The 19,504-nt window shown below is 48.7% G+C and overlaps 1 protein-coding gene across 3 annotated transcripts; it reads left to right on the forward strand.

Moving 5' to 3' along the window:
* Nucleotides 1-18: 18 nt before the first annotated feature.
* On the forward strand, nt 19-18,868 carry LOC115405741 (ZZ-type zinc finger-containing protein 3-like). Of its 3 annotated transcripts, XM_030115431.1 has the most exons (13): nt 19-125; nt 6,743-6,968; nt 7,005-8,692; nt 12,297-12,435; nt 14,141-14,288; nt 14,379-14,527; nt 15,184-15,255; nt 15,507-15,608; nt 15,859-15,954; nt 16,313-16,462; nt 17,661-17,795; nt 17,896-17,996; nt 18,430-18,868. In XM_030115431.1, the coding sequence occupies exons 2-13, from the start codon at nt 6,807-6,809 to the stop codon at nt 18,572-18,574; spliced, it is 3,087 nt and encodes a 1,028-aa protein (XP_029971291.1). In that variant the 5' UTR covers nt 19-125; nt 6,743-6,806; the 3' UTR covers nt 18,575-18,868. The 3 variants fall into 3 exon arrangements, with proteins under 3 accessions (XP_029971291.1, XP_029971289.1, XP_029971290.1); XM_030115429.1 differs by having other exon boundaries at nt 6,743-8,692; XM_030115430.1 differs by lacking the exon at nt 19-125 and adding an exon at nt 957-1,078 and having other exon boundaries at nt 6,743-8,692.
* The last annotated feature ends 636 nt before the right edge of the window (nt 18,869-19,504 follow it).

The raw sequence follows: 19,504 nt of genomic DNA on the forward strand, positions 1-19,504 counted from the left end.
AAATATAGAAGATAGTGTTGCATTTTGAGGAGAGCGGCTGAGTCGGCTCACACACCCCGACTAGTTGACTGACTGGACTGGAAACATGGCTGCGGCCGAACGTGCAGCAGATTTACGGAAGTGAGGTATGTGCATTTCATGAGCGACAAAAGCTGTTTAGAAGTGTGCCTCCAGCCCGGTTCGTGAGCCGGAGCACACGGCAAAAGTGGAATTTATCAGCCCGCTGAAAATGCGCGTGGCCACGATTGTTTGCAGTCCATAAATACATCGGCAAAGTTGTGCGCGGAACAATCAGCTAGCCTGGCTAGCTAGTGTCAGGCTGCAGCGGCTAGCCGCGGCTGCTAACTGGTTACCAGCCGCTATTATACCGCTCGGCTGCTAATCATGCTACTTCAGTACTAATGTAAACCTTGGATGAAAACGGTGCTTGGGGGGCTTTATTTAGTTTGTAAATCGCGTCGTTGGAGTTACCGTGTGTATCCGCCGCCGTGCTAGCTAGCTTGTAATGTTATTAGAGCGGCTACACGTAAAACCGCCACGACTCTTTTCTGCACGATGCAGTTAACAGCGAAACTAGCGGAGGTAACGCTAGCTAACTTGGCTAACTAGTCGAGGAGATTTTGTTCAGTTAGCGCGTAATGGACTTGTTGGCTCAGGGCGTGTGTGAGATAACATTTTAATCCAAGCTGTGCAACAGCCTGCGGGCTGGAGTTTGAAGCGTTAATGTTTTATATTTAGCCGCCGCGGCTAACGGTAAGTTAGTTGCTGCTACGGTTAGCCTGCTAAATCGGTATGCTAGGTCAACTAAGGTTTGCCTGGAAGTTGAGCCATGCTAACGTGTAGCCCCGCTCGCAGAAGCCTGGTTGTTTTGGTTAAACGTGTGAGCGGAGTGTTATTTTCATGGACCTGAGAGTTATGCCGCTAACCAACCCGCCGTAAACCACTGGTAACTTAACCGGCGGCACGTGCTCGCCAGTTTAAACGGCATCCTCGTGCTTGCAACTTTTTTTTTTTTATCTGCGCCGAAGCTCGCGGCAGCTGATGAGCCGGGATGGTGCGATCTGAGCGGATCTCATTGGTATGTATTCCAGCACCACTTCGCGGATCTGCTGTTGCCTGTAGGCCCCGTGGAAGTGTTGAACTACAGGTCAGCGACAGGGATGGACAGTCCAAACACAGCGCAGAGTAACAAGTTTCCCACCCTGAGCACAGCGACCGGGGTTAGCCTAGCTGGTTTGTCAACAATAGCTTCCACACTCTGCTTGTTTACATGTTTGACTTTACAGCCTGGATATCTGACTGGACACTGCTCAGCACCATCTGCTAGAGCCGATCTGTCATGGGCATAGTAAGGCAGTCAGCAGGTGCTAACATCACTTGATAACCAAACAAGGCTTCCGAGGGTCGCTGGGAGTGGGCTGAAATGTGGGATGCGAAGAGTCAGTATCAGTGTTTCCACTGCTTTGTGTGAGATCTTAGAGAGAGGTTCTGGGTTTGTTGTTGGCAACTACACCTTATGTGATTGGCCCTGGAGGGCCCAGCTTCACGTTTTAGTATGCTTCAGCACAGAAGATTGCAGCGTAAACTCTTTGGTGAAGACTTGAGTGTTTGAATAAAGTGTATGGAAGCAGGGAGATGTTGGAGGACCACTGCATACTTAGATTTTCGTCCGTCGCAGATGAAACACAACAGAATTGTTCCTGTCTTTAGTCTTGGTTCTAAATCGGTGGTCCTACATGATGCTGTGAGACAGGTTCAGGGGTGGCTGTAGTTATGGTCTTGTCAAATTCTAACAGTATCAGAAATTTGGGGTGATGCTGCAGCCTAGATCAACTAACAGTGTGCAATGACTTACTGATCAGCCCGACCCGAGTACTTACATCAAGCCTTCAATCCAACTTGAGTTTTCATCATGCAATCTGTGCGCAGGAACCTTCACATTGTGGCCAAAGTTTACTGAATTCCTGTTGTACAGTGTAGCTTGCTGTGAACTTTTAAGGTTGTTAAAGTGACACAGTTTGCCATTTATCGTTTGGCCTGCAGGAGAAGGAAAAGTCAGGCACACCTTTCATTCGTCCACCTTACACCACTTCATGCTGTTCAGTGTGGCGGGATGCAGGAGTCAATCCCAGCTTACTGTGGGTTAGGGCAGGATACACCCTGGACAGGTCAGCACTCCATCACAGTGTCAGACAAACACACACACACACACACACTCACTCACATTTCCACCAAGGGTCAATTTAGGGTCACCAGTTAACCTCACGTGCATGTTTTTGGACCTTCTCAGTGTCAGGCGGGGGCTTCAGTCCAACCCTCAGGATGATACCATGAAGTGTAAGAACTTTAAAGAGAATGCTAGATTGAATGAAAAAAAAGATACTTTATTCCTGTTTAAAAGTGTTAAACTTTTTAAGGTTTTGTTGGTGAAAAAAGGTTCAGTGATAATCTTAATTTATCCATGCCTCTTTGCTCCCAAACAAAGGCAAAACACTTGGATGAGACACCCAGATTAAAGTATGTTTACTGCCTGTACTTCAAGTGAAATGTGGCAGGATTTTGAATTTCTAATGAACTGGTAGTTGGATGGTTGTAACCTTGGTCACTGGTACCAGAAGCTCGTATCTCAGCCTTGATCTCACAGACAGAAGATTTCCTTTTCTCCTCTTGGCATCTGTGTTAGAAATGAACACATCCACACAGAAACCTCCAGAAAGCTCTTTCTCTTCTTGTTTTCACTCATGGAAATAAACCCATGTGGCATCGCCGCCTGCTTAATTGAGTGTGGCTTTCTGTTAACTGGAGTGTTGGACAGTGTTTACAGGGAACTTTCCCATAGTAATGACAATTTGTAATGGAAATAACCAGACTAAATGTTTCCTGTGTTCACTATTAGATTCATTTAGTCTCTAGTCGGTATTCAGTTCACTTTGCTTCACATAATGTCACAGCCACCGAAGTTCTGCTGCTTTAGATACATTTGCATGTGGGGCATTTCTTGGTCGCTGCATTGCTCGATGACTTTTATTTACAAGTTTGTGGTTCATGTTTTCCTCTCTCACAACCTCTGTAGAATCACTGGCTAATATTTAGTGATTACATTTCTAGAACAACACAGATAGGTTTACCCTTTTCTTTAAATTTGGATCTGATCTGGTCAAAGCTGATTAACAAAAAAAAAAAAAAAGAAAAAGGATTGTAGTCTTAAATAGCCGGAGTGTCCTGGTCGCAAAGTATCGGCCGGTCCAAAGTGGGTTTTTATTGTCCAAAATGACATGAGGTTTTTTTGTATTCATGTGCTTGTTTCACCTGGTCTACTGTACGAGACCTGTAAAACAGGCCTGTGTGCATCATCATTGGACACTGAAAAGTGTCCGAAGCATTGACATGCTGGACATGGCAGAGCTGCAGAGCTGCTGTAGTAAAAGCAGCATTGCCCACTTCTTGTTTAGATGATCCTTCCTGTATGCCGTCACCTCCGGTAAGGCTGTGTCCGAACGATAATGTGGCGATGGCAGGATATAGCCATAGTTTCAAAGACACGTCGTTATGTGGATTGTTATCCGGAGCGATTGAAGCCCGTCTCCATGAGGTATTTATTGAACATGGCATATACATCCATCAGACAGTGGGAGCCTTCTCAGAGCGCGGCCCATGTGAAAGCCCCGCAAGTGAAACCTTTGTACTCCGCTGCATGTTTACTTTTTAGATGTCAGATCAAATTGGTGGTATTGAACCAGGCTCTGATGTACTGCAGATCTTGCGAGAGGCCTTCAGACAGTTTTTGGCTCTTTCCTTTTGAAACATTTCAGACACTGTTGCTAATGCTTCTCCAGCAGAAACGTGCGTTGTCGTACTGTCCGCAGAGCTTGTCGGCTCAGGTCGCCAGCCAGTTTAACAAATTGCTAACATCTGCCTCGATCTGACCCACCAGTGAGCTCTCATCAAGTGACCTTTGTGCTGCCGTGAGTCATGGGCAGTTTAGTGCCAGAGAGGTTTATCTTTAATATCAGATTGTCTGGATTTAATGTGGTTTGAAAGACTTTGGTTCACCTGAAATTGGGTTTGCCCACAATTTACAGGAAAAAACAATGTACTCAGCTCATCAATGTCTTACAGAACATTCGTTCTAATTTTCATAATGTGTATTCAGTAAGTTTGTGACATAAATTAATGCATGTAAGTGATATATTTAGAAGCCAAAGAGACCTCATGTCATGGTAAAGAGTGAGATTATTCCTCCAGAACTTCAGTCACTGCTTTCCAAACACACAGGCCTCATGTACTTTTCATTTTACAGTATTCCAGTCGTTACACTTGTCAGGCACATGTGATGCGAGTATAAATCTGAACTGCGACAGAATCGTCGGACGTAATGTTAACTTGCTTCATATTGCAAGTGCAGAACCTTCCAACAGCCGTTTCAGTGCAGCATTAGCCTTGATTAATTATTAATTTAAACTTTGCCAGTAAAGCCCCAAACAGGGTAATTATTAGAAGAAGGGAGTGTTTTATGTGGTTATTCAGCTTCACTGTAAGTGAAATAATTTTCAGGTCATGATTAGTTTTCTGGTTTTTGGGAGCAGGTCAAATGAGTCAGTGTAATTAGTTGTGTTGAGGAGAGTCTAAGGGTGGGTGCTCAGTGTGAATAACCTGCTCCCCCTTTTCGTTTTTCTTTCTCTCCCTTGTATCTTATGCATGGATAAATCACATTAGCTTTCTCAGCTGGAGTCTGTAGTGAAGTGTGAGTAATTTGTGCATGTGGTGTTGCTTGGTCCAGGTGACTATTGTGTCGGCTCTCCCAAGGATCATGATCAAAATGAATTTGGAGGCTGGCTCGCTTCTGGTCGAGACAGTTCAATGTTGCTCCAGTGTGCTAAAAGCGAGGCGCTGTCCTCGTGTAGAAATACAGGAGATCTCACATTAGTTTTGACAAAGGTCAGCCCCCAGATTGATGTACTTGGAATTAATGAAAATGAGCACTTTGTCCACAATGTTAATTGATGCAGTGCGTCTGACTACAGCCGAACACTACAGTTACATCCCAAAGGACACCCAGTGAGATCATCCCCGGCTTAATGTCACTTTTATATGACCTTTACCACGGCACGCTTTTATTGTCCTCTTTCTTAGATTTATTAGCTGCCCCACAATATGGGGACATGTCAGTAGCAAGTTTCTCAGGTGTGTGTGTGTGTGTGTGTGTGTGTGTGTGTGTGTGTGTGTGTGTGTGTGTGTGTGTGTGTGTGTGTGTGTGTGTGTGTGTGTGTGTGTGTTTTGGGAATTCATTGTCTTTGAACAGACACAATAATTCTGTGTGATCTTAAAAGTTCCTGACTGCATTCATCCACTGCATGTTTCCATTTCACACACACACACTGTGGTTTTCGTTTACTGCTCTCTTCGATCAGGATGTGTAGATGTTGCAGGTATTTTTGTGGTTTGATCATCAGGGACTTCCCATTCAGCGCTTGTTCGATGAGTTTTTATAGCGTTGTTGCTTTTAGTCTTCCAAGACTGCCAGGCACAATGTGTGTGTGTGTGTGTGTGTCTTTTATTTCTTGCCTCATGTTATGACTTTTGCTGTGCACAGAATAAAAAAACCAGCATTTTGAAATGGTTGTGGTGACTAATCTCGCACTGGTAATCAAATCATGCTCGCGTCAGTTCTAATCTTAATGTTATTCCAGTAACATAATCCCATTAGATGTTTATACATAAGTTACATTTGAATGGAGATTACCGCTCATCTGTGAAATGAATTATCTATACAAAATGAGATGTTCTTGGCTGATGTAGTGCATGGTCACATTCAGACGGTGTTAAATTTCCAGCTCACACTGTAAGCCTGGATTTTGTTGTAACTCGCACAAGTATATCTTTATCTGCAGGATGCCACAGTAACCCACAGAGCGGGCATTCTGAAGCTTTGTCGTGCTTTGAATTGTGTCAGGAAGTTCATTGTGTGAATCCTCGTCGGAGCGTTTCACTTTGTGTACATTCTGGCAAGTTTTTTGGGTGGACTGCAGCCCGTTAGCATTCTGGCACACCTGGCATAAAGAGATAAAAAGCCGACAGTGTCTGATGTCTGCGGCGTTATCTCTGCTGCATTGAACGTACCAGTCACAATGTGGCTTCTGTGTCAGAAATCAGTCAGCTGGGAAATCACATTTATTTTACACAGAAAACACTTTAATCTCTGCAGCCAGGTAATAAAAAAGCTGTCGCAGTGACTGTTTTTCTCAGATAGGTAATACACCTTCATAAATGCACCCTGCTTTACTGGCTTGTAGGCACCTCGTGTCTGGAGTTACCACGCTCATAGAAATGACCTGGAAGGCCTTTTCATTCAGGACTGAGTGGCCATTTACACTGGATTGTTTGTTGGTGTCACTGTAAGATTTCCTACAGTTTTAAATGTATTCTCTTCATACAGACCTGATATAAGACAGCTAGTTTTTCCCTGTGGACAGAAGGTGTTGCTTGGATACAATGACAGAAGAAATCAATACCTCTCTGGTGTGAGCTGAGCAGTATTTAACAAAAGGCTTGAGGTACATGCTTTTATTTGAGACACTCCAGGGGTAATGCTAAGGATAATTCTTTTTTTACCTTGTCCTGCCGTGTAACCAACCTCACTAATACGTATTGGCATGTCAGGATGTAATTGTGGAATAAGGGTGAATTGTCTGTTTGGTCCTTAGAGGGTGTAATTAAGGATCTGTTGGTGTTTGTCTTGCAGGTGCCGACAATCTGCTGCAGAGGAGAGCGCACCAGGATGAGGAGACTGTAGGCACCGCCGTAGTATGGCCGCGTCCCGTTCCTCGCGTGTCACAAGGTCATCAGTGGGGCTCAATGGATTGGATGAGAACTTTTGTGGTCGAACTCTCAGAAACCGTAGCATCGCCCAGCCTGAGGAGACTCCGGCGTCACCTCTTCCCCGGGCCCGATCACCCAAGAAGAAGCAGGAGTCGAAGCAGGAGTCGAAGCACGACGCCAAGCAAGAGTCGAAGCACGACGCCAAGCAAGAGGCAAAGCAGGGCACAAAGCAGGAGTCCAAGCAGGACTCGAAGCAGCAGGACGTCAAGCAGGAATCAAAACAGCAGGAGTCCAAGCAGGAGTCCAAGCAGCAGGACTCGAAACAGGACACGAAGGTCGCCAATCAGGACTCGAAGCAGGAGGCCAGCAGCGAGTCGAAACAGGAGTCTAAGCAGGACGCTAAACAGAATACGCAGCAGGATGAAAAGCAGAACACTCACTCACAGGTCGGCTCACAGCAGAGCACGTTACATGAAAATGTACTGGACACTAACGCTGCTGCAAGCGAGGCTGAACAATGGACTGGCTCCAGGAAGCGGGGCGTGTCCTGTATAGAGAGGGACGTCAGCCCAGAAAAGTCAGAGAACTGTGATAAAGGGAAGAGGGCACAAGATGCTTTTCCTCAAATTAAAAGGGCCAAACGCTGCTCCCGCTCTGGAGAGTCTCAGGGACAGGAGGAGGACCCCGAGAGTCTGAAACCTGAAAGTCCAGTCTCTTTACCAGAGCCCAGTAAGGAAAACAGTTGTGAAGAACTACCCAGCCAAAACTCTGCCAACACAGACCCTGCCTCGCCTGTCCTCGGTAAGCAGGCGGGCGAGCTGCCGGGGAGGACGGCGGAGGATGGGCGTCTGGAGTGCGACGGGCCAGCAAAGCCCCCGAACGATCACAAGGCCTCTAATGGACTCAGAGAAAACAAAGCAGATGAGTCTGACACGCTCGCTGAAGAGCCTCGTGCAAATCCCGCTTCTGCCACAAACTGCCCGTCGCTGCTCAACGGCAGTCAGACGGGGGCGCCCTCGTTCCCCGACCCCGCTGTGCCTTGTAGAAACTCTGACCCGGGGCAGATGGAGGTCTCTGGCTCAGAGGTATTGCCAGCCTCCTCTGTACCTACATGTGAGGGTGCTCCGGTGGATCCTGTCCCCGAGTTGATGGTGGCGAAGGAACAGGAGGCGGAGGAGATGGAGGTGGACGTGGTCGGCGATCCGTTGTGCTTGGCTCACGAGGAGCAGGTGACGGAGAGCCCGAAAGACGCCAATGGCCGAACTCCAACGCCGGTGCAGGAAGCTGCTGCCGCCTCCACCTCCTCCTCCTCCGCCTCCTCCTTCACCATCAACATGAACAGTAGTCCAATCAACAACAACAGCAACTCAGGAGAAACTACACCCCCTCTAACAAAATCCCCCTCCCCCACAGAGCCAGGGTGCAACCCCTCAATACCCAACATGTCCCCCTCTTTCACAGAACTCTATGAACATAGATACACCTTGCGGACCTCACCCAGGAGGGCTGTGTCTGGCGGCAAAGCCTCCTCCTCCTCCTCTTCCTCCTCCTCCAAGCCCTGCTCCCCCCCCAGAGACAACGGCCCCCTGAAGGAGGAGGGGGAGGCGGTGGGGGTGCTGCAGGAGGACTGCCCCGCCGGGGAGGACCCTGCACCCTCAGACTTTGTTGGCCCCTCCAGCGAGGAGCCGGTTTCCGTTAACCCTGGAGAGCGGGCGGCCGGGGAGGACGGCGGCTCCGTGGAGGGCAGAGAAGCAGAGGGCAACCAGAAGCTGACGCAGAGCCGGGCTGCTGAGGAGGAGGAGGAGGAGGAAGAGGAGGAGCCTGACGTGTATTACTTTGAGTCGGACCACCTGGCTCTAAAACACAACAAAGAGTACGTGGGAGCCCCCGGGGGAATCTTTCTGTTGATGTCCGCCATTTTATGTACACAGTTGTTTTTTTTCTGGTGTCGCTGTGATCGAATCAAAGCTGCTTTCGAAGTGAAAAGAGGGATTCTCTGTTCAAAGATCACTCTGCTGTCATGAAAAGTGTTTGAATCCAAACTCCATCAAAGTTCAGCGTTTAGCACATTTGAAATGAGAAATGGCTTCGCTGTGATTTACCCAAAAGATAAGAAGGCACAGCGATATCTTTGGTCGCGGCTCCAAATCAGCGGCGTCACATCAAAAAAGATTTATAAAAGGTTTATTTCTGATGTCCAGGTTGTGCCCCTACGGAGAGCGTGAGAGCAGATGCAGTTGAGGTTCAGTTGCATGTTATCATGGAGAATTGTTGGGACGACGTCCACATCCACATTCTACTGGACTGCTCAATTCTCTTGATTTATTTTCTGAAGACAGTGATGTTTGGCTCCATGATTCTTCACTGAATTTAATGTTAAATTGAATTTTTTTTTTTTTTCATTTACTCATCAGTCATTCTGAAAACTAATCCTAAATCTTGGCTAAGAAGGGATTAACAAAAGTACATGTAAATGGTGGGAAAATAACTAAAACCATAAGGAATTTAGAAAAATGATAAAATGACAGGGAAAACCAAATGAAATGGCTAAAATCAGGCGAAAAACCCAAACAGGTAAAATGTGATGTTCAACTTCATGAATTAATTGAAATTAATTAACGCAACGTAAAACAGTTTATTTATATCAAAGTTAAATGTGAAACCATTGACTGTATATTGGAGATGGGCGGAGCTAGCGTGACGCCACCCATAACATTCTGAACTCCTGTTTGGAAGCTGGGCGTCTCCATAGTGAACATTTGAAGCCGGATGTAAATGTGATTGGTCCAGCCTGTCACATGACCACATGCGGTGGACAGAGGAGGATGATTAAATAAATCAACAGATGATTTATACTTACACGGGGGTCTGGTCGAGCCGACACGGCTGTGGAAATAGCGATGGAGACCAAACGTTCTGGAACCAGGTTTTTAATGTTTATTTGCACTCTGAAATCTGGCGTTGTTGAATGGGTTCTAATGGAACCGGGGTCTTTTTTGAAATCGACATCATCGCCCCCCTCTTGGATTTCCCCCAGAATTACAGTCTTTCTGCTCCTCTGCATGGTCTTCATTTTCAGCACCGGAGGCTGGCGCCTGTGTGAAGCTTGATAAGCTGGACTCGCCTCATTTTAACGGTTAAACATCTTTTGTGGCTCCAGTTAAACTTGGTTTGGTAGAAAGTCACAGGAACGACTCTATGGGTCAGAAAAGTGGCAGAACCCTGTTTTTACAGTTGTCACCGATTTAGTGGAGACCAAAACTGTGCAGTTTTACCAGTCTTTAGGAAATCTTTACCACCAATAATGTGAAGTAATTCTGGAGGAGCCTCTGTTTCTGATGTGATTTTTTTTCTTTTTAAAACCAATGAACTATATTTATAATCTGACTTTCTGATGAAAATGTCTAAATTGTGTGAAATACTACAGCTATCTCTCCGCCACACCCAAGAGTCTCATTTCAACGGCTGTTTAAGTCTAAAGAGGTTGAACTTCTCAGTGTTTATATCAGTGTTACATCAGTTCATGTTAAAAGTAAACATTTTAACATGCCATATAAAGTGATATCTCAATTTAAATCTACCAGTTGGTTGAAAGATCATAATTTTTCTGTTTTTTTTTCATATGAGCACCTTTCAGTGTTTTGTTTTACCTTTGTCAGATTTTTAGATGTTTTGCTGTTAAATTCACATTTTACTCTTCTTTAATGACAAGGAAAAAATGTCTGTTTCAATATTTGATATCTTGTCTTTATATGTTTGGATTTAAGGTCGTGTTTGATCTCTGTCTTCTGTTTGTTCTCTCTTGTTTTATCTCTTGAATCTGTCTGCGTTGATTGTTTTGTGCTAAAGAACAGAGAAGCCATTTACATTTAGAATTTGTGTTGTGGAAATTACAATCTCTTAAATTATTTAGATTTAACAACAGTTTAGATGAGTAAAAAAAAAAAAAAGCTCCCTAAGCAAACGTGAAGAGATGATTTGTTGTAGAAGTATTTTATTTATTTTAATTGTATCACTACTGACACAGGAACACAATGCTTTCTTATTTGTCGGCTTTGTTTCCAGTAACTGGGTGATCAGAGTCTAACTGTATAGATCCGTTCTTTCTGTTTAGTTTCCACACCTTTCATTGTCTAATTTCCACCTCGCGTCTGCCGCTGTGATTGTGTGAATTAACCGCCGGCTCCAAAGCCTGAAGGCGACTGGATGTTAGCGAGACCGCCGCCTCCTTCCTCAAACAGACGGGCTGTTTTCACAGGAGAAGGATCTCTCGGCGCTGACCTTTGCTCGTGGTTAGCTGTCACGCACGATCCCATGTTTGTAGTTGTGGCCGAGCCCCACGCTGGGCTCAGTCCGGCCCTGCTAACCGCTGGTGTGTGCTGCATCCTCCCGGCAGGAGGGGCGCAGGGAGCTTTGAGACGTGATCGCCCGAGCCGCCGCCCCCCCCCCCCCCTCGCTCCCAGTGCGGTATTCGTTTGGATTGTGGATTCAGAGCCGAGTTTCGCTGCTCTCGCGTTACATTCAATCAGAGTTTCTGTGACACGCCGAGGTCCGGTCCTGCTGAGTAAGGGGAATTCTGACGCCGGCGATCAATGCGGCTCGGAGTCGTTTTTAGGAAGGCATCACGCGGCGCTGCAGAGTTGCTGAATGCAGAGAATTGTCAGTTTTGTGGATTTTGATGAATGTCAGTTTGTTACCAGGCAGTAACGTGGCGTCGTGTTGTTCCGCTCGGCTCGTCTTTGGGCTCTCGGGTCAGTGGAGCTCGGGCCCAGCAGGTGGCAATGGAGCACCGGCGTTGTTCATGTAACGGTGGACAACCCGAGGAGCACACGCCGCTAAACACGGTCGACTCGTCAGCTCGTTTTGCTTGTGGGACTCTTTAAGCACCAGCAGCTGCTGAATAAATGGTGTCCAGAGCGTCGGTTAGAGGAGGTTTAACCACTCTGCTCCGCCGAGCCTCACCTGCAGGACGTTACAGCCGGCCGGGACGCTGCGACCTCGCGCTCACTTCCTCCCGCTCTGCTCTCGCAGTCTGAGTCAGTCTCACACTTAGTCATTGACGGCACAGTTAGCAGCTCTCCTGTTGCCTCGGGGTGTGTGAGTGGAAAGGTCAGGCTTACAGCGCTTGAAGGAGAAGCAAGCGAGTGTTTTTCTGTTGATATCTGCTCTGAGATCTTTAGTGATCTTATCACTTCCTGTGCCATTGTGGAGGTACAGAGGGAATTGTTTGGAGTCATTATGGCTGCTTCTGTAGAACCCCTGTGATCCTCGGTGCATGGATCAACTAAACAGGTGGCAAATGTTAAAAAAACAAAGGTATTTCGTGCAGTTGTTTGGGGTCTCAGCAGCTTTTCTGAATTATGCATGGACCTGTGGGCTGAAATTTTGATGCACTGCAGCATCGCAAGTGTCAGGTTAAATAATGTAAGCCGTCCCCTCCCTCCTCTCCTGTCTAACCTCGCTTCCCTTTACGTCAGTTATCAGAGGCTGCTGCAGACCATCGGCGTTCTGGAGGCCCAGCGCACACAGGCCATCCTGGACCTGGAGACACTGGCACGTCACCAGAGAGAGGCGCTCTCTGATCCCATCGGCTTTGTGGAGCAGCTGCAAAAACAGGTAACGGGAACTCGCGTCCGCTGCTGTTGTGGAAATGTGAGGACTGCAGCCTCTTCTGCCGGGACGCTGTCGAGATGGGTGAAATAAGTGGTTTAGGTTCATCGTGCTGAAATATTCAAGCACTTTAGCGTAAGAGATGTTGCAATGTGCTTTTTAGCATTGATGGGGCCGTTTTAGACGTGGAAGCTGCTCACCGGCAGAGGACCGAACACGTTCATGTCCAAGAGACACATTTCCATTTTAAAGCTCCGGCCCAGAGCGGAAGGATCGCACAGTTTGAACTTCATTTTGAGAGAGCGTAGCCAAGTGTGTTCCCTGACAGTGGAGCGCCGTGCAGAGACATCCAGTGGAGAATCATGCTGGTTTTCAGAAATCACAAGCAAGTAGTTTAAGCTTCCAGTCTTGTCCCTCCTCAGTCTGCTGTGGTCCGGTTTAAGCCAGCCTGTGTGAATTGCGGCCTGGGTTTCCTGTTCTCACCTGACGGCCGTGACCTTCTGCTCCTGCCGCTCGTTGCCTTCAGCGCTCCCCGTGCCGTGCTGTCAGAAAGCAGTGATTTGAGTTATTGTTCCTTTCCCATTAGCTTGAGCCAGTCTGATCGTTCTGCTCTGGCATCAGTGGGATATTTTCACCCAGAGAACTGCTGCTCACTGGATATTTTCCCATTTTCTGACTGTAAAACCTACAAATGATTGTATGTGGAAAAATTCCAGCCGATCAGTAGTTTTTTGAATATTCCGTCCGGCCTGTTCAGTTTCAGTTTCTCACGCTCACCGTTAACCTCAGCAGGTCGTCTCAGTGCACTGAGTTCCTGCCGTGTGATGAGCTGATTAGATTTAGGCAGTTTTCAACAGGTGTACCTCATAAAGACTCGTGAGTTTATCTGCTTATTGACCGTCTTGTTTTTAGGCAGCTGAGTCATGTTTTCAGTCTTTTCGAATGATAGATAAAGTCTGGAACAGCCAGACCGAATCTTTCTCCTCTAATACATGAAGTACAAGTCCGTTTTTCATTTTACTGTCACTAGATGTTTCAGGCTCAGTTTGACTGTGAAGCAGTTTTTTTTTTTTTTTTTTACATCAAACTCTATATTTTATGCTCAACTAAATTCCAAGAGGCTTTTCACACTCGTTTTTTTTTTTTTTTTCATCTTCTTTGTCGTCCTCTCAGCCCTTTCTTCATGCACAGGATGCTTTGTGAATGCATTAATTTTACTGCTGTGGTTAAATAACACACCCGGAGCGGAGACGCGGGGCGGTCAGGAGGCCGTCTGCAGCAGTCAGCTCAGTCTCACCGCCGTCGATCTGTCACCTGTCACTGCGTTTTCTTCCTCGGACCACTTTGGACGATACTGACCGTTGCTTCTCCCAACAGGAGTCGCCGTTTTGGAGATATTCTGACTCCATCATCCAGCCACTTCATTCCTTTTTTTGATTTGTTTTCAATCAGTTTTACAGGCTAAAAGTTCACTTGCTACCTAATATATTCGAAGCACTGCCCAGTGAAGTGAGAAGCAGATTATCTCCTCATCGTTGCACCTGTCAGTTGTCATAATGCGATGGCTGATTGGTGTCGGTGTGTGAATGGTCGGCTCGTAGAACAGAGATGATCTGCTGTTTTAATGCTTCCGTGCTGATTTTTAGTGGATACATTGAGAGTGTATACACCTGTTGGTTGGTGTTTGACCGCGGTGTCTTGTGCCTGCCAGGTGAATCTGGGCTTGCCGTGTCCTCAGCGCGTGGTCCAGCTCCCGGACGTGGCCTGGGAGCAGTACACCTCGGGCCTCGGCGACTTTGAGAGGGAGTTCTGCGACAAGAAGCGCAAGACCCGTCGATTAAAGTTGATCTTCGACAAAGGCACTTAAACAACTCGGATTTCCTTCTCATGTTAATTGTTTTTTTTTTATATATATTAATTTTTCCCTTTTTCTTGCTTGTCATCAGCAGAAGCCCCAGAGAGACTCCTTTGCCATTCCACTTCAGGTTTGCCTGTTAGACCAAAAAGTCCCCTCGAGCCCAAAAAGGAAGCGGAGGCCTCCACGGTGTACTCGTCTTTACCCACCAGCGACGCCCCGGAGAACGGCCGACAGACACAGGTACGTCCCGGCGTCGCTAACAGAACCGTCTCCTCACTGGGCGGCGGCAGGTGCAGGCACTTTCGCCTGGTGAGTCACAGATCCGCCGCGGGTCGCCCCACAAATCACCGGGTTATTACCGGTTAACACCTCCGCCGTCCCCGGCTCCTCTATTCACACTCCTCCGCTCAGTCAGGCGTGTGTCTATGGAAACCCGCCCGTCCCGCCCCTCCCATCACGGCTCCTCCGTTGCATTTGTTGTGTCCTTTTCCCACGTCTTCATGGCACCGAGGCCGGCGGTTAATTCACGGACGGGATTAGACGGCGCCAAGTAGTTAGCGCCCGGTAAACAACTCCTTGATTATTTCTGTAGCGCTCCGCGCTTATATTGCACAAGACGCATTTGCATTTCCCCAGACGACACTCCCTGAATTTCAACAGGATTTTGTTTGTCAGTCAAAAGAGTTGCTGTTTTGTTTTTTTTTTATTCTCTCCGTCCTCCGAATGACACATCTCCAGTCACATCTGACAGCCCGGCTTTCTCCGTCAGCCTGACGGACGGACCGGCTGCGCCAGGCGGTTCACATGTAAAGATCCCTCCAGTTGGTGACGGGCCCATTATTTTTGTCTCATGTCAATCTCTTTCTGCACGCCTGTCACTCGTGTGCTCTCCACAGATGATCAGGGGGAGGATTTGTCACCCAAACAAGCCTGACACATTTAACCAGCTGTGGACCGTGGAAGAGCAGGTCGGTAACGAGGATCTCCGATGTTTCAGTGTTTTCGACTCGGCTGATGGATTTTGTCAGGGGAGTTGTTTAGCTTGATGTCGTAAACCCACAGACATGCAGTTGACCTTATATTACCACAGCAGCATCAGCAGAGAGGCAGTTCTGTGCAGAGGAACACTTAACAATCCCAAGACGTTCTATTAACACCGGTTTTTGTTCTATTGGTGTGATTCTGAGTGTAAGCATGATGTTTGTTTGTGCCTCGCCAGAGGAAGCTGGAGCAGCTACTCGTCAAGTTTCCGCCTGAGGAAGTCGAGTCGAGAAGATGGCAGAAGATTGCCGACGAGCTGGGAAACCGAACAGCGAAACAGGTGACAAAGAAGAATTGAAATTAAGTGCAGACAGTCACACGCCTGCCAGAGACGCATTTAAATTCTCTGTGATGAGATTTCGTCTCAAAGTATTACGTCACCTGTCTAACTTATTGGCGTTTTATCCGGTCGTTTGCGGTTCCATCACCTTAGTAACACTCAGTTCTGCCATGTTCCGACTCTGGTGACACTCGTGCCTCGGTCTTCTGTTTGACACTAACCTCGCCGTTTCCCTGTCGAAACGTTTCAGGTTGCCAGTAGAGTTCAAAAGTATTTCATCAAACTGACTAAAGCTGGCATCCCCGTGCCTGGAAGAACACCCAACCTCTGCATGTACACTAAAAAGGTAATCCTGATTCCCCCCCCCACCCCCCTTTAACCACACTCACCTGCTCTCTCTGGATGTAGTGACGTGAGAGCGGGGCAGTCGCTTCAGTTTTTCGAATATCTGCTGCTGTGATGATGTGAGCATGGGTGTGTGGAGGCGACACTGAAAAATCATCTCACTTGTTCAAATAAATACATCGACAGGATTATATCCTTGACATTTCTGCCGCTTTTTAAGTACTGTTGTTCTACAAAAGACAGAGCGTTAAGCAAACTTATAATATATTCTTCCATTTTTCTGTCTGCTGTTAGGAAGTATTTATGATTGTCGGATATGAAAATGCATGTGTCTCAGATTGCTCCTGTCTGTTCTTCAGGCGTCCAGTAAGAGGCAGCACCACCTCAACAAACACCTGTACCGCCCCTCCACCTTCCTCACGTCGTACGAGCCCCCGGTCTACATGGACGAGGACGACGAGCGCGCCGCGTATTTCAACAGCGCGCAGGACCCCTCTGCGGACGAGTCGGTAGGTCCTGCGTCTGGCTTAAGGTCACGGACGTCTTTGTTTGATGCCGGTGATCACGGACCAGCAGGACGAACCCAGTGCTGTTTAGTTGAAGTAATAATCGGCTCATATCTTCTCTGTTTCGCTGCGTCCCGTTCAGTTCAGTTTAGTGAAGTGTGCCCAGTCTCAGCAATCATCAGTCTGCTCAGTATTCCAATAAAAAGTATTAAAAAGCAGTTAATCAGATGTGAAGTAACCGAAGCAACAGTGGAGAAGAAACCTCTGCTGCATCTTCTCCGTACCAAAGCACTGACCTGGAGGATGAGACTGCACAATATACAACCTCCACAGCTTATTTTATACCCGACTAGTTCATTTAAATCCATTTCAGCCGAGGAGGAATCACTCCGGCTGAGCTCGTCACCTTGTCGATTGCGGTCGCTCTCGTTTGGGTCGTCTTGCTTTGCTCCACTTGAGCAGATTTGGATGAATTGAAGCGTTTTGCCTCAATCAGGGCGGCTTGTACCATCAAAAGTGGATAAATCAGAGCAAACGGTGGCGGCCAGAATGAAGCGGCGGCTCCTGACGCACGCCGCCACTCCAGCCCTGACATTTCTCTTCCTCCCTGGTTTGATGGCGGTAACCTTTAAGTGAAGCGGGGTCGCCGCGCCCCGCCGGGAACACAGGCTGCTCTCTCCATCAGCGCCTTAACAAACCCCCCGACGCCGCCGGGATGGCGGTCACAGTAGTGCTGCCGGCGTGGGCCGCCGTCACCTTCCACCTCCCCCAGGTGTTCTGCAGGGCGAGTGTGTGTTTGTGTGTGTATGTGTGTGTGTGTGTGTGTGTTCCACCGGAGGACCGACAGAGGGGCTTTTAGGCAGTGGATGGCTGGACTTGAACCTTTTTCCCTCAGAGGGATTTGTGCAGGGTTGGCACTCTCTGCGAAGGGTTTCACTTGAGCTCTTTGAGGATGGAAAGACAATCTGCTCTCTGCAACACAGAGGAGACCTGGACTGGTGATTCATGGACACGCTGCTCGCCTCCTGCTAAAATTAGACGGGTCAATACCGGCCGAAGACGAGTCTGCTGCGGGCGTAAAGCTCTGGGCGCGTCTCCTCATCGGGTTCAGCTCCTGGGTGGAGTGTCTGCTGGTCCTGATGACCCTCCCCCTCCCTCTGACTCCTGCCTGTGTTCTTTCCCTCCCTCCCGCTGAACCCAGGACGAGGAGAGCATTCCCCCGGAGCTCCGGAATCTGCCGGAGTACAAAGAGCTGCTGGAGCTGAAGCGGTTGAAGAAACACAAGCTCCAGGAGATCCAGGAGGACAAGGCGGCGGTGCGGCACGTCGGCTTCAAGGTGAGGACGGCGCTCCTCTGTGCGCCCCCGAGTCGGTACGCCGTGTCACTGGGAGCGCTCCCCCATGATTCGTGTGTGTGTGTGTGTTGTTCTCGCGCAGTGTGACGTCTGCGGCATGGAGCCCATCCAGGGAGTCCGGTGGCACTGTCAGGACTGTCCGCCCAACAACTCGGTGGATTTCTGCTCCAGCTGCTCCGACTGGTGAGAGCCTCCCTCCGCCCCCGAGCAGCAGAGATACGTGAAGGAAGCTTTGAGGGAAACGCTCCTCTGTAGTGCTTCACTTCAACCACACACACTCAGAAGTGTTTGGACGGAGCCCGTTCCGGCCCCTGTGAGGGTCTGCCGGGGACAGGCTGGGCCGTGGGCGTCCCGCCGTCTTATAGCAGAGCAAAGATCGCAGGACGACATGGCCAGCAGCTCGCTGCCCAGACGGTCTGCAGCCGCCTGGAGTCGATCGGTCCTCAGCTCCGCCCCTCGGCGCCGGCTCTGCCGCTGACTCTCCTCTCCGCCGCTCATCCTACAAATGCTGCACATTGAACAGTTTGACTCACATTTGACTGTAAACTCGGTGCTAGCGGTCATCACGTATTGACTTGGTGGTTCTTTGACTGACATTCTGCTCCTCCTCTTCCAGCCTGTTCAAGACGGAGACCCACAAGCCGAGCCACCAGCTGGAGCCGGTGCAGCAGGCCGAGCCCTTCCTGGACAGAGACTACTGCCTGCCTCAGAGCGCAGGCTACAACTACCTGGACCCCAACTACTTCCCCGCCAACAGATGACAGGGCCGGCGGCGCCCCTAGCTCCAGGCTCTGTCCACCTGTCCCACAGGCCACTCTGTGCATGGCTCCATCCTCCAAGTCCAAGATAACCGCTTAACCCGCCGCCGCCGCCGGGCAGGACGGCCAGCAGCGGGCGCCGCGCCGCTGCTGGGGTGGGGGCGCCGTCGGTCTCCCACCTCCCCGACCGGAGCGAGAGAGCGGCCCCCGAGGGAGTGGAGGGGGCGCCCACTCCACCTCAGCCAGGTTACTGAACGGACACGCGATTAGAAACGACGCGCTGTTTTTAAAACGACAGAAACAAAACGAAACCCAGAAGGCACACGACATTCCTGAGCCCTGTGACTCCAGGAGGGCTGTCCCACGTCTCTCCACCCCCCCCTCCACCCTGCGCCGCTCCCCAGGCGGAGAGGCGTGTTGTTAACCAGCGTGAAGCAGTGGACTGAGGAACGCCGCTGGTCTGTAAGTGTGTATGTGGTCTCCGTGTTATGCAAGAGTGGCAAAAAAAAAAGAAAAAAAAAATGTCCTAGCTAGGTATCCGTAGATCGAGTATTTATGAGTCGCAGCGTCCAGCTGGGGGCGCTGCGGGCGGAGTCCGGGTGGAGAACACAGTGAGCACCGTGTGGTAGCATGGAGCCACTCCCACACACACACACACCGTCACACAACGCTGCTCTACCCATTCACCTCTCTCTCTCTCTCACTCACACACACACACACACACACTCACACACACACTCGCTCATCTCCATTTCCTTTCCCTTTGCTCTCTCCACTAAAACATGTCTAACAATGAAGCACTACAGCCGGAGAGCTTCCCCACGGAAGAAAACACACAAGACTCTCTTCTTCTTTTGTTTTGTTTTTTTTTTTTTTTGTTTAATTTTTTTATTTTCTTTTTCCTCCCCCGATGTGTGCCGTTGTTGATCATGT

This window comes from Salarias fasciatus, chromosome 18, assembly GCF_902148845.1.
Source record: "Salarias fasciatus chromosome 18, fSalaFa1.1, whole genome shotgun sequence".
Taxonomy (NCBI): Eukaryota; Metazoa; Chordata; class Actinopteri; order Blenniiformes; family Blenniidae; genus Salarias; species Salarias fasciatus.